Raw genomic sequence first — 14,630 nt, 5'->3', positions numbered from 1 at the left:
AACAATACTATCTACTCGCGGCATGCATTTATATATCTATATATCTATATCTATCTATTGTATCTATATCTATCTGTCTATTCAGCTGGCTATCTATCTATCTATCTATCTATGTCTCTCTCTCTCTTCTCTCTCTCTCTCTCTCTCTCTCTCTCTCTCTCTCTCTATATATATATATATATATACCTTTCCCTGTGACGAACCTCTTGGACCTACATTCCTTGTTTTCACATCAGTTACCGCCAGGGTGCAAAATGAGAATCAGAACTCGCATATTGAAAATGCCTTGTTTTTAATATCAAATAATAATCTACCTAACACTGTACAATATTAGTAGTCTAGACATAAGGATTATAGATACAGGATTTCTGGAAAATGTACCAGCTTAAAACGCCAATTACACAATAGTGAGCTATTTGCACAAGTTAACACAAAGTATATCTTACTACAAACCATCATAAACGTAAGTAGATTAGTAAGTATTATTGCTTTCAATTATACTATCAAAATCTCTTAGTGTACGATACGAATCGATAGGATGATAAGCTCTTCTTTTAAGGAACGCCAACAATTTTTCACAAAACAACAGTGCTAAAGATGGGGTTTTAAAACAAAGCAGCATCACAAAAACCAGTCAAAGTACAGTCGTCATAATGATGCCTTGCAACGAACTGTGGTCTTTATCCACGATGTCATTAATTACTTAGTCCTTCTGCTGCCGCTACAATACAACCAATACGATATCATGTGAACAATAATGTCAAATATAGTGCTTTTTGAGAACGATCGTTACAGATTCTGCCCATCATAGTTCATAAACTATCGCTCCTAAGCCAGCAAACACGATAGAAGTATTCTGGTAGAGAGGTGAAACTTATGAGGAACTATTAAATACCGCCTTTGGTGCGGTAGAAGTTTTCGGAAGTAAGAGTCCTTTAATAATACCCAGAAGATGGATAAGAAGAAGGGTATGAGGAGGGAGACGGGTATGAGGAGGGAGACGGGTATGAGGAGGGAGACGGGTATGAGGAGGGAGACGGGTATGGGTAGGATGCGGCAGGGGATGGGTATGAGGAGGGAGACGGGTATGAGGAGGGAGACGGGTATGAGGAGGGAGACGGGTATGAGGAGGGAGACGGGTATGACGAGGGAGACGGGTATGAGGAGGGAGACGGGTATGAGGAGGGAGACGGGTATGGGTAGGATGCGGCAGGCGACGGGTATGAGGAGGGAGACGGGTATGAGGAGGGAGACGGGTATGAGGAAGGAGACGGGTATGGGTAGGATACGGCAGGCGACGGGTATGAGGAGGGAGACGGGTATGAGGAGGGAGACGGGTATGAGGAGGGAGACGGGTATGAGGAGGGAGACGGGTATGAGGAGGGAGACGGGTATGAGGAGGGAGACGGGTATGGGTAGGATGCGGCAGGCGACGGGTATGAGGAGGGAGACGGGTATGAGGAGGGAGACGGGTATGAGGAGGGAGACGGGTATGAGGAGGGAGACGGGTATGAGGAGGGAGACGGGTATGAGGAGGGAGACGGGTATGAGGAGGGAGACGGGTATGAGGAGGGAGACGGGTATGAGGAGGGAGACGGGTATGAGGAGGGAGACGGGTATGGGTAGGATACTGCAGGCGACGGGTATGAGGAGGGAGACGGGTATGAGGAGGGAGACGGGTATGAGGAGGGAGACGGGTATGAGGAGGGAGACGGGTATGAGGAGGGAGACGGGTATGAGGAGGGAGACGGGTATGAGGAGGGAGACGGGTATGAGGAAGGAGACGGGTATGGGTAGGATGTCGCAGGGGACGGGTATGAGGAAGGAGACGGGTATGAGGAAGGAGACGGGTATGGGTAGGATGCGGCAGGGGACGGGTATGAGGAAGGAGACGGGTATGGGTAGGATGCCGCAGGTGACGGGTATGAGGAGGGAGACGGGTATGAGGAGGGAGACGGGTATGAGGAGGGAGACGGGTATGAGGAGGGAGACGGATATGGGTAGGATGCGGCAGGGGACGGGTATGAGGAGGGAGACGGGTATGAGGAAGGAGACGGGTATGGGTAGGATGCGGCAGGCGACGGGTATGAGGAAGGAGACGGGTATGGGTAGGATGCCGCAGGTGACGGGAATGAGGAGGGAGACGGGTATGAGGAGGGAGACGGGTATGAGGAGGGAGACGGGTATGAGGAGGGAGACGGGTATGGGTACGATGCCGCAGGGGACGGGTATGAGGAGGGAGACGGGTATGAGGAGGGAGACGGGTATGAGGAGGGAGACGGGTATGAGGAGGGAGACGGGTATGAGGAGGGAGACGGGTATGAGGAGGGAGACGGGTATGAGGAAGGAGACGGGTATGAGGAGGGAGACGGGTATGAGGAGGGAGACGGGTACGGGTAGGATGCGGCAGAGGACGGGTATGAGGAAGGAGACGGGTATGGGTAGGATGCGGCAGCAGACGGGTATGGGGAGGGATAAGGATAAGCCGAAAGGGCGGGAACAGGGGAAAGCGCGGGAACCGGCGCAGGTGCTGGAACTGGTACAGGTACTGGCGCAGGAACCGGCGCAGGTACAGGTGCTGGCACAGGGACAGGTGCAGGCGCTGGCACAGGAGCAGGTGCTGGCACAGGTGCAGGCGCTGGTGCAGAAACCGGTACAGGTGCAGGCGCAGGTGCTGGCATTGGAGCAGGCGCTGGCACAGGTGCTGGCACAGGTGCTGGTGCAGGTGCTGGCTTCTGAGTCCCGTCTGTTGCCGATCCTGCAGGTGCAGCTGGTTCCTGTGGGTACTCATATGGCGGGTCCAGGTCACGGACACGATCCTTTCTCGATACTTTTTGATCTTGTTGGTCTGGTTTTACAGGCACGCCATTAACAGTCTGAAAAACATGCAAAGCGTTGTAATGATGCTAGCTGTATCAGTTCTATGATTTTTACAAATTTCAGTCTAAACAGTCATGCGCAAAACAAATGTGAGAAAATGTGAAAAGCAAAAACAAACAAACAGAATTAAGAAAAGTCTCATATTGTTACGTTTTACAATGTAAGCCGCATACAAATGTACTTGTAATTTTTTTCCATAAATTTCTGTAAAATCAAAGTGATTTCCAAACATGAGGTTTTCACGCGCAGAGAAGTTTGAAATGTGTACTGCACGTACAGAAAAACCTGTTCCCCTCTTTCTCAGGGAGAAGGAAAATACCTGACGAAATTTCTATCTATTGGTTTTGACGGCTTGAAATCATTGATATCTTTGCTGAAATCTACATATGCTGTATTTGCAGTTCTATTGTTTTCTTTTCTGTTGGCTGCTATAAAGGCAAATGTTTAGTCTCAACTCACCAGTACGTGCATAAGTAGCACTGACAGGAGGAACCCTGTGGTAACTGGCTTCATCATTGTAGTTTGCTGGAACTCTGAAAACATCAGAAATAGGATGTAACTTTAGGAGCACGTTGAACATATGGATTTATCTATGATCTATGTGCCCCGGACTGTGTTGGGACGTTAACTGTCGTAAAGCCCCCGTCACAAATAAGAAATTCAGCTCGGTCGACGTGTTGGCGAGCTTCAAATGTACATTTTCGGCCTAAGGACGGCCGGCGTCCTGTCGATAACGCGGGCTTCGGGCGATTTTTAGAAATCAAAGTTGATCCAAATATTGGCCTTTTAGTTTACCAGGTTAGTCGATTCTGACTTCGTCCATGTCCAAGAGATGGTACCATCCCATGGGGGGTTTGTAGTTTTTAGTGTTCGACGGACGTACCCGAGATTTTCAGTGGAAAATACGGTCGACGCTCGGGTGATTTTGGAATTCGGCGAGCTTCGGGCGATCTACAAAGTCGACCGACGCTGGCTTAAAGGGTAAGTCAACTCCAGAGGAGAGTGTTCTGGTCCTGCTAATGATATTTTTCTGAATCCAAAAAAATGATTGTATTGACAACTTGAACTTGGACTAGGCAGCAATTGCATTACACCGTCGGGTGTAATGCAATTGCTGCCTGACCGTATCAATATAGATCTGATAACCCCCGAGTACCCTCTAGATAGATTACAGCCAGGTGTACATAGCATATAATATCGCGAACAGCCATAGCCTGGAATCCAAACATAGCTCCCGAGTCTCCTCTGGTACTTGCTACTATAATAGGCTTGGATTCCAGGCTAGAACAACCATTGAACAAACTTCAACTGGGGCCCTGTTAAGAAATCTTGGGTTAAGCTCAAAGATTACTTTTGCAAAGGGTTTCTGGATACTTGTTACCTTCGCCTAGAAGGTTATGTTTTCGTCAGCGTTCGTGTGTGTGTCTGTCTTTGTGTGAACACGATAACGCAAGAAAGCCTGGATGGATTGTCTTCATACTTGAAAGGTTTCAAATATGAAGACAATCCATCCAGGCATGATGAAATGATTAGATCTTGTAAACCCAAGCTCCGCTAGCCGAATAGCGGAGCTTGGGTTTACAGCGGAGATTGGGGCGGGGTCGGTCTTCGGGGGCAGCGCCCAGCGGGAGGGTGGGCCGGGAAAGCTTGGGCGCGCCGATATACGGTGTCTGGTCTCCCAGGGTAGCCCCCTAGCGGCTTGCTACATTGTATGGTACTGCAGCAGAATTTCTGGTTTTGATATCTCATGTTCTGGACATGCTATGGTGATGATTTTTGTGTGGCAGTTAGCTCTTGGGAGGGAGAGTAAGCTTTTTTAACTGCAGGAGGCGGTTTTGTTCAAGCTTTGAAAGGGAATAGCTCAAGAAGGGGTTGGCAGATCGTCATGGTTTTTGGTATATAGATGGTTAACATAATCATATGCTGATTATGCAAATCAGGATCTAATTTGCATAATAAATGAGAAAAGTTTATTAATACACTGCATTCCATGATAGGACTCTCACGTGACATATGTGACCGAGAAAGATAGGAATATCGGTAGATATCAATCATGCAAATGAATACCTAATTTGAATAATCAATGAGAAGATACTATAATTCCATAGTAATAAATGATGGAAATTTCATTCCTGCAGCATCTCGAAGGTAATTGAATTTGGACGATATCAGACATAAATCATGCAAATGAGGGTCTCATTACATATTTTTTCAGGAAAAGCTTTAATAGCGTTTTTGTTAAGATGAGACTTTCATACTTTGGACAACTTGTGTTATTTGCGTAAAGAAGATGATAAACTAATATAATTAATGCAAATGAGTCCCTTATTTGCATAATCAATGAGAAACATTTGTCATATGTTCCTCGAAGAGTGTCAAGACCGCTGCAGTAGCAGAATACACAGGATTACTACTCGAAAAGATAAACATCATATGAGGTCGTGGAACACCAGCTTATTTCCACTCCAACTCAACTAGTTCCACTTCTTTTGGGCTAAAATGGAATGATCTTTGTCAAACATCCCATTGAAACCCATAATCAAGACTTGACCAAAAGGATGACCCTCAGAAATTTAAAGAATTGAGTTCTGCCGCCGTGTTTGTGAGCTCCAAATGGGCATTTTCGGCTGACGTCCTGGCGAGTACGCGGGCTTTGGGTGATTTCTAGCAGCTCGGCCAACGTTCGGGTCACAGGAGGCGACGATATTTTAGCTCGGAGAGCTCCCCTCAGCAGGTTGCCCGTAGCTCGCTCGAGCAACGGCCAACATCGGTCAATAGTCAGGCTGTTTAGCGGACAGGAGTTCTGCCGAAGCCCGTCCAAGCTCCCGCTGACACCAAAACGACGCTCACCAGAGCTGCCCGCAATCCGACGATTTTAGACCACGGTTTTTCCAGTGGGAGGTCGTCCGAACTCCTCGGCCTCGCGCGAGCCTTGCCCGGGCTTCCCGTGACAATAATCGGACGGTCGTCGTCGGTACTCAGCCCGACTTCTGGTGAGCGTCGTTCAGCTAATCAATTTGGCACCTGCGTTGAACACTACTAAATTGTTTTGCAGGAATTTGTTGTAAATGTGTGTGTGTGTGTGTGTGTGTGTGTGTGTGTGTGTGTGTGTGTGTGCGTGCGTATAGGCCTGTGACAAGTTTTTGCTAGCTCCATAGAGCTATTAGCTCTATGCACTGTGGACACATGGTTCACGTCACCTTCAAAATCTGTATGGAGGAGCTCTTCAGACCGAAACCCTGTTTGGCGGCTCGACGCACTTTGAATGTAACGGGGGGGCGCCCGAACATCGCACGCGCCCTAACATCGCACGGATTTTTTACTGACCTTATTTTGCATAAGTACGCTGTGTTTGTGACCACTGACTATACTGATAAGGAAGGTAGATAAATGAAGTTCATGCACACAGCTGTTATTTGCATTCAAAACATATTTGTACATATTCATTTCTTGTTTTGTCGAAAAATAATATTTTGACAATAATGCTGGTAGCGCTGAGTAGACTGAGTAGAGGGTCACTGCGTAGCTAGACGTCCCGGCGCCTAGATATACGACCTATGCCAAGCTGACACACAACTGTCATTCACGTAAGAAATATAACTTCATAAAACACTAAAAATTTGGGTCTTAAAGTGTTTGTTGAGTAGAAAACTGACCAAAGAAAACACGTAAACATCACTGCCGTCTGCCGACGTTGTTTTCCCGCCATTTTTTTTGGGCCGCGATGGTGGCGGACGGCGATTCAACGCACAGCTTTGTAACGCTCCAACATGTGATTGGTACCGTCTATGAAAAGGAAACTGAAAACAGAGATGGCTAAGATATTTCCCAATAAGTAGGTGGCGGTGCGATTTAACGCACAGCGAGGTTCAGAGATTTGTTACGCTCTAACATGTGATTGGTACCGTCTATGAAAAGGAAACTGAATACAAAGATGGCGAAGACATTAGGCAATAAGTAGGCGGAGTATTGTTGATGTAAGCGTTGTCGTTTTTTCGTAATTAATTTGTCAGTCGGGCCGCATGCAATACGTACGTCGGGCCACGCACACAGTGCGTAGTAGCCTATTTCCCGTGAAATCATGAGCTGGGATGCGCTAGATCAAGGAGGTCCTTGGCTAGATATAGCCTTTCTCACATGACGTGAGAAGTGCACACAGTCAAAATTTTCCGGTCAAAAGAAAGCTAGAATATAGTAGACTGCAAGCCTCATTTACATTTTCTTAACTCCATCACCAACTTCCGAAGAGAGCGATATTATAAAAGCGTGCTAAGTTAGGCACACTATCAAGCGTAGCACTAAATCAGAACGTACATTCGCGAAAACGTCTCACAGCGTTTGCCGCTTGTAACTCGGAGCGTGAAGGGCTCATGAACAGTCTGGATACATTTCTTATCCAAGTTCTTTAGATGAATGTGTTCAAAATTCATTCATCAAAACCTGACCACTCTCTGGCAACCAGCGATGGGGCGCCGTGAGTTCGAGCGCGTAAAAAACGTGCGATGTTAGAGCACCCCCCGTTACACACATGGTTCACGTCACCTTCAAGGAAATCTTATATGGAGGGGCTCTACAGAACGACAAAAAGTGTTTGGAAAACACGGTTCAAGTCACTCTACAGAAAAGGTTTTACCTCCGTAGAGGAGCTGTATTGACGTGTTTGTAGAGCCAGCTGCTGAAGAACTCTACCAACTAATTAGACATATTTAACTGTTTATGGCAGTAGGAGGGAAAACAGATGATTGACGTTCTCAGCCAGTTCTTCTTTCTTCTTTCGTTTCATCATAAATTCATAAAAATAACTCTTTAACTCCGTAGACCTTCTTGTAGCAAAACCCACCGCTGAAACATGCGGCTGCCAGACAGGACGGTCAGCCGGTAATGGGTCCTTTCTCCTCTGTCGATCCCCCTGGTGCGCAGAGGGGCCGCGCGGACAGATCAGCAATCGTCCTCCACAATAACGAAATTTGACGATTTATTTTGACGTGAAAATTCTAAACTGATTAAAAGCTACAGAATTTCACCATGTAAATCGTGAGTGGGAATGCGATTCGTCTGAAGTGCGTTCACGCAGGTTAGAGGAATAACTTCCTTGTCTGATACACTTTATGTTTTTTTAATATATATTTTACCTCAACCCCACCCAGTTGTCAAAGTTTTGTGGTCGTTATTTTCGCGATGAGCTCTCCACTGTGAATTCTAGACACCGCGAATATATCTTTCTCGTATGACTGCTTTTCTACGGAATTGTTTCAACGGTGAATTTGAAGCACCGTGAAAGCCTTTTTCCTCCTCCTACAGCGAAAGAAAATCAGCAGGAAAATTTCACCGCACGTGGCCCCTCTCCGCACCGGGGGTGGCGGTCAAACCGCTCTGATTAAGCTATGGTCACACTAAACTCACGTCGTACCTGCGATGGGGTTTCTTCCGTCATGACAGCGCCGTACGTCGTACGTTTGGGAAAAACCGGGTGCAATAGTTAACACATACAAAGTGGTGGTCACATATAACGTAGGTACATCGTACGATGGGTTTTTTTAGTGTACCTAGGTCAATCGCAGGTAAATCGCAGGTAAATCGCACGTAAAAGTAGCCATCGCCAAGCGTCCTACGTCGAAAAATACAGCTAAAGATGATTTTGAACATGTTCAAAATTTTCCCTCCGTCGCCGTACGATTTTTATTGCCCCCAATACAGACTTCACTACGGCCTTCTTTTTATACCAATGAGGTGAAAAATGTATACATTTCGATCGTTTTCTGATGGTTTCAGTTTTCCCTGATATTGTCGATGTTGTTGAAAAGTGCAGCCACCAGAGCGCATTGGCAACCGTTGTACAGCGCGCCCGCTTAAGAGCCTGCTTTCAAGGCTATGATTTTCCACGTGTCAGATCAAGTATCGCGTGCAGGTGATGCATACGATTGTTTCATGGCTATACACACGTGGGTTCATAATTATATCAGACCTCAGTCCCATCCTGTCTCTACTTTTAGTTTGCCAAGAGAACAGTTTGCGGATGGCCCACAGAAAGAATATGACAGGCCAGTTGTATTGTCCAAAAAGAAAGCACATAATAGGCATAAAACGTCAAACAAAAACTGAAACTGAAAATAGAGACAGGATAGGACTGAGGTATGATCTAATTATAAACCCAGGTGTATACAGACATAAAGCAATTATATGCGCCTGGTTCTGGACCTGACACGTAGAAAATCTAAACTTGGAAGCAGGCTATTCTACGGGCGCACTGTTTTCTGGTTGCTATTGTCTTATGATGGTTACAATTTGCATCAGCATCGGCAATATATTAGGGTAACTAAAACCATCCGAACATGGTCGAAATTTATGAATTCGTCACCTCATCATTAGATAAAAAGGTCGCAATAAAGCCTAAATATGAGGCTATAAAAATCGTACGATGTTGGATAAAATTTTGAACATTGCCCGACGCTCTGCGATAGCTGATTTTACCTACGATTTACCTGCGATTTACCTGCGATTTACCTGCGTTGTACGAGAAATGCATCGTACGTGCATCGTAGGTACGACGTGAGTTTAGTGTGACCGGGGCTTTAGTAACAGGGCTGTATACACCAGGCCGGGCGGTCGTATATTTCTTGCCAAAAGAAGATACGACATTCCGACATCACTGAATACACGACATTTTCCTTTGTACGTTCAAGCAAAGGCAAATTACTAAATGGTTGGTGTATGGATCACTAAATTAATCGCTAGATTTTTCTTTTGTTAATTTTACCGGTCACTTCTGTTAATGACCTTCGCCTGTTGTCTCTGGGAAGGGGTAAGATATACCACACCCCACATGTCACTCTGGTGGCGCGGAGGAGGGTCAGGAAAGGTGAGCCATGATGCGATTCAAGGGTTATGGCCACTGGGGCTTAGGAGTGTTTGTAAAAATGACATCCGCGCGTAACACTTTAAAGTTTTGCTTCTGTTCGGGCCTCGGCCTAAGGCCCCGTTATTACCACCCATATCTGTGTGGCCCGAACAGAAGCAAAAGTGTTACGCGCAGATGTATTTTTTTCGTATTTCAACCCGAACAGAGAGCAGAGTGAAGTGGGATTTGATACTGTCTGTGCGGCTATGCTGGGTCCAAAAGTCCGCTAAGAAACAAATACTAACGTTAGTACTCGCCAGAAAATATAGTGAAGTCAAGTAACCACAAGACCTACCCCCCCCCCCCCCCCCAAAAAAAAACCCTTTCTAACCTACTTTAGGACACATCACTTTTATCTGTCACTTATCTCCAAAGAGGGTTTCCTCAGTAGAGATCCAAAATGCTTAATGTTGCTTTCATTATCGGTATAGATTAGGCCTGACAGATCCAGGCTATAGGATGTTACAAATAGCGCACGTGAGTTTTAACACGGTTGGTTTCTTGGAAAGCTTGAGGATCCTTGAGATGTCCTGGAAATCACGCAGAGAACAACCTACGACCTTCGCATCTAACTCAAACCATCCCTTGCCTATAAACTTAATGCAGCATTCCGGCTGCCTGGTGATCGGATCCGAGGTCAGAACAGTCTTGAAAACTTTCCCAAGCAAAGCATGCGGGTTTAGTCCGTTGGAGTAATTATAAAGTCATCGTCAATTATAAAGACGTAATTTTGGTCTAGATTATGGCACGGGGAACAGATCAACGAGGCGGCAGGGAAAATCTAGATATAATTACCTTCGCCAAAGGGTTATATTTCGGGGTGCGCGCGCGCGCGCGCGCGTGTGTGTGTGTGCGTGTCTGTGAAGATGATATCTCGAAAAATGGCTAAGTGGATTGCTTTGATAGGACAAAATTATTAGATTTTCGGCCCTCTAGTGGCTTGTTGAATGTTGAGGAGTTGACCTTCGAAGGCCTTTGAAACAGTCTGGTATCTAGGCTGAAATAAAAGGATACTGTAGTCTTTACAGCTATCCGCTTCCAACGAAGACGCGACTGTACAGAGACGAAGGGTGCAATCGGCGACATGAAAAACGGGTTTCTGAATCGGCGGCACTGTGGCGGCACTGCCGCGGCAGCTCATGACGGCACCGTCGAGAACTTTTCATTTGCACTCACACTGACGTGCGGCGCATTTGCGTTTGAAGCCCACATGAGCAAGTTATTAACTGAACTTTGTCGCTCGACAATCGTACATGGTACAATGTATGGCAGTAAATCAACAATACTGAAATGCTAATCTATCCTACAATTATAAGTACAAAATATTATAGATAATAGTGTATGGATTGCAATATAGCCATGTATGGATGATTTTCCCCATCGCTTTTAAAATGAAGTATAATCATGTCGGCGGTATAGGAGTTGGACATGACAACAATACATGGGAAATATCGTTCTGTGTACCAGATAGGGTGAAGTTTGTCTCAGAAGCAATACTAGTACTTTGTAACAGCGCATCTCTCTCTTTACCATAAGTTAAGCGGGACAGGCCATCACAAATTAAAATTTATCTTCAATATTTTCATTACGTGTGTTTGGCTGTCAACGATCAATAGGAATTCTCCTAATTCACCCCTTACGACGAAACTTGTAAAATTTGCGATACAGTGTCTGACTGGTATATCAAGTTCAGTTTATCACTGTATTTCTTGAATGGCACAAGAGCAGGGCGAGTACATGTAGACGAGGGGTCTGATTTCTTTCCTAAGTGACTAGTCTATCAACTTCCGTACTAGAATATATGTACAATTAATGCAGAGATCTTATTTTCAGTGGGATTAAACTATATCCCAATGAAAATATCAGAACATCTACAGCAATCCTCAACCTCACTACAACGTAGTAAAATAGGTTTAACCAAACTCTTAAACAGATCAATAGATAGGGAGATGGACCGATTGTAGCAAAGAGACGCACCGTGACCGATTCGATTTCAAAGACTGTACACATCTCATCTACAAGTCTTTCAGAAATAGCATTACGAAACTAAGGCTTAGTGCGCACTCTCTACAAATGGAAAAGGGCCGACACTGCACCTCACCAGCCGGTGAGAGACTGTGTCCAACATACCATAATGATCTTGAGAAAGAATTCCACTTCATAATGGATTGTCCAACATATGATAATCGATTGTTTGTACGTCTGATACAATATTTGATATGATATTATCATGTCATGTCAATAAAAAAACTCAATATATCTACCTTACATATGTTGGCCAATTCATATACAACGCTATGAAAACGTTCAATTGTCACGTTGCCATACATTGTACCTGTTACAATTGTCGCGCAATAAAGTTCTTCTTCTTCTATTGCAGGTCTTACAGCTGGCTCTACCGTGAAGTCAGAGCATTCCAACAAATAGACCTAGACCTTCTTCTGGAGATGCTTTTCTGGTCTATCGATCGCTCTTCTCTCTCTTTTAAATAATTCAGCCCCTTTTACTTTCCCGACAAAGGAGGCGATGGAGATCTCATATAGCGATTTTACCCAAGTTATTGCCGAATTCCAAAGACCTGAAAAAGTTGTTTTTTCCCTAGCTGCGTATGTGCACGGACTATGCTGCACAGTTCATGACGGCTATGAACTAAGTATCGTAGCGGTGTATTTGCTGACTAGGCCGAACATCTTTGCACTATCAAAGTGAAAAAATCTCCAATTCATGCATGACATAACGAAGCCTAAAGACAACGAATTTGGATAAAGAGATAAAAGTCATGAAAGGCTGGGGAACGAGCAGCCTGGGTACCAGACCACCGCTCATTCGGCATAGCCTCCGTTTCAGACTCCTTCCGGCATAATTTTTTCTCATTGCCGGCAACGGAGGCTACCTTCGGCCAGGGAAGCAAATTGCCCCGCCACCACAGTTAGCGCACGGCCCCTAAATTTCTCTCTCGCTAGCCTGGGTACCAGACCAACGCGCTAAAGTCGCTAATCCTTCGGCCGGGGAAGCAAATTGCCCCGCCGTCACAGTTATCACACGGCCCTTTAATATCACGATTCATACTGGCATACAACGACGTCGTGCGGCAGTTTCCTTTTCACACGCCTGGCGCCCCACGTTGCGAAAAACGTTGTGACCCCGTATCTCGAATCTTCTTGCTGACTTATTTCAAGTAATGTGGTCTATGCCCCCTTTTATTGGACAGTTTCTATCCACAGTCAATGGTCCACAGTCTCCTCGCTGCTCCAGTTTGTGCCCCCTCTCACTGGAACCGCGACACGCGGCTAAATTGGATTTGTGTTACCCTTGACTTTATAATGGGAATATCATTCAAAACGTACAAGTACCACCAAGAAGACAACAAAACACACAAAGCTTACAAAGATTCGTTTTTTGTCGATGAAATTCGCTGAGTGCTTTGTTAATTCGATCGCCCGCAGCGAGAAATTTTCCTCGTGTGAATCGGGTCATATAAATATTAGCCAAGAGCGACGGATGACAACTTTATACAGCGCATGTGGCCTCCCCCGGCCAAAAAGGGTTATCGCCTAGCGCGAGAGATCTGGTATCCAGGCTAGGGAAAGTGACCTCAGTTCTCATAATTTTTATGTGAACATTTCAAAGTAGACTTTCCATCATACGGGTATGATCAGGTATGCGCGTAGGCAGGTGCAAATTCGCCGCAACCTGGTTCAATGATATTTAGTTCATGGTCTGTCCGTGTACATATTGCCCGCCAAGCGGTCGGCCGATGGACATTAGCGGAAGAAGAAGAAGAAGCCTCGCCAGGGTTTCCAAGAAGTCTCGGTGTGGCATTCAGGATGCCCCGACTCTAGGTCGTAGATGTAAACGCGACCCCGGTGCAAGTGTCTGGCTAAGACCATCCAAACGGAAACTGTAAACGTGTGATTTAAAGTGTAATCACTGTAATACAAGGAAAGGCACTTACTTGGTGACCACAAACAATCGTTGAGAAGATTCCGTTGTCCAACGAAATGTTTGTCGGGGACGATGTTGGATGGCAACCTTCTCTGGGCAGCGCACTGGCGAATTGAACCACATGAGGACTGTAGTGAGGGTAGTTGAAGCCCGTTGGCCATCTGTAACTGATCTTAGAACCAGGTCACAGAGGTCCATTGGTCAAGGCAAGTTGGTTGATGAATGGTCTGACATGTGGGAGGATATTCGTAATGTGGTCCTGTCACCAAATGATGAAAGCCCAAAAATGTTCTTACATGTTATATCTAAACATCAATGTCGCAAAAAGCAACTTTTGAAATAAAGCAAGGATGATTTTGTCAAGTTTGCAATATTTGAAAGGTTGGCAGCTTCCATGTGGTTCGAATGAATGAAGAGAACCCCTGAAGATGACAGCAGTGATTGCCGTCACGGGAGCCAGGATCAAGGAAGGAATTCGAATGGCGCCCATATATTCACTTGTATTTGATTTGTAACAGTTCTTATATACGGTGACTTTGCTCCAGGACATCTTATTAATGTGACTCGTTTATATTTCGCTTTACATAATGTAGTTGTTACAGTGCCTATGTGCAATGCAATTTTTCTATAATTAGCCTGGATGCCAGACCCCCGATCTCTAAAATATCTATCATCTATCGTGTACACGACGAGATTGGGGGTCTGGCAGCCAGGCTAGGTACACGGTGGGCTAAGTGTAACCACTTTCTCTTTCTAGTCTTCTCGACACTAACATCAGAGTAACGGAAATCCAGACACATTGACACGGCTCAGCCGCTCCTGAATTTCCCGCGTCATAGGTCTTTTTCTGACAGCCGATCTTTCATTGACAGTCGACTTTTCTGACTACAGGCAGCCGTCCCTGAGT

General features: G+C 45.6%; 3 protein-coding genes across 3 annotated transcripts; 2 read left to right on the top strand and 1 right to left on the bottom strand.

The window, feature by feature from the left end:
• The first annotated feature begins 952 nt into the window (after positions 1-952).
• Positions 953-1,797, top strand: LOC136435980 (processed variable antigen-like). The gene is made up of 2 exons (XM_066429690.1): positions 953-1,490; positions 1,637-1,797. Exons 1-2 carry the CDS (start codon positions 953-955, stop codon positions 1,795-1,797), a joined length of 699 nt encoding a protein of 232 aa, XP_066285787.1.
• A 1-nt stretch (position 1,798) lies between these two features.
• Positions 1,799-2,288, top strand: LOC136435979 (processed variable antigen-like). Its single transcript, XM_066429689.1, has 2 exons — positions 1,799-2,228; positions 2,275-2,288. Exons 1-2 carry the CDS (start codon positions 1,799-1,801, stop codon positions 2,286-2,288), a joined length of 444 nt encoding a protein of 147 aa, XP_066285786.1.
• A 39-nt stretch (positions 2,289-2,327) lies between these two features.
• Positions 2,328-14,078, bottom strand: LOC136435978 (uncharacterized; the record flags this gene model as incomplete). Its single annotated transcript, XM_066429688.1, has 3 exons — positions 13,734-14,078; positions 3,340-3,413; positions 2,328-2,876 (listed from the first exon to the last, which is right to left on the bottom strand). Coding segments are annotated over exons 1-3 (774 nt in total), but the record flags the coding sequence as incomplete, so codon positions are not given.
• Positions 14,079-14,630: the final 552 nt, after the last annotated feature.

This window comes from Branchiostoma lanceolatum, chromosome 5, assembly GCF_035083965.1.
Source record: "Branchiostoma lanceolatum isolate klBraLanc5 chromosome 5, klBraLanc5.hap2, whole genome shotgun sequence".
NCBI classification, from domain to species: domain Eukaryota; kingdom Metazoa; phylum Chordata; class Leptocardii; order Amphioxiformes; family Branchiostomatidae; genus Branchiostoma; species Branchiostoma lanceolatum.
This window is presented reverse-complemented; position numbering and strand designations above follow the sequence as displayed.

Bases quoted from the DNA above. Each gene is read 5' to 3' on its own strand.
- LOC136435979 (XM_066429689.1), top strand. From the start codon at position 1,799: ATGTCGCAGGGGACGGGTATGAGGAAGGAGACGGGTATGAGGAAGGAG.
- LOC136435980 (XM_066429690.1), top strand. From the start codon at position 953: ATGGATAAGAAGAAGGGTATGAGGAGGGAGACGGGTATGAGGAGGGAG. The intron at 1,491-1,636 runs GTATGAGGAGGG...AGGATACTGCAG, and splicing joins GGGTATGAGGAGGGAGACGG to GCGACGGGTATGAGGAGGGA.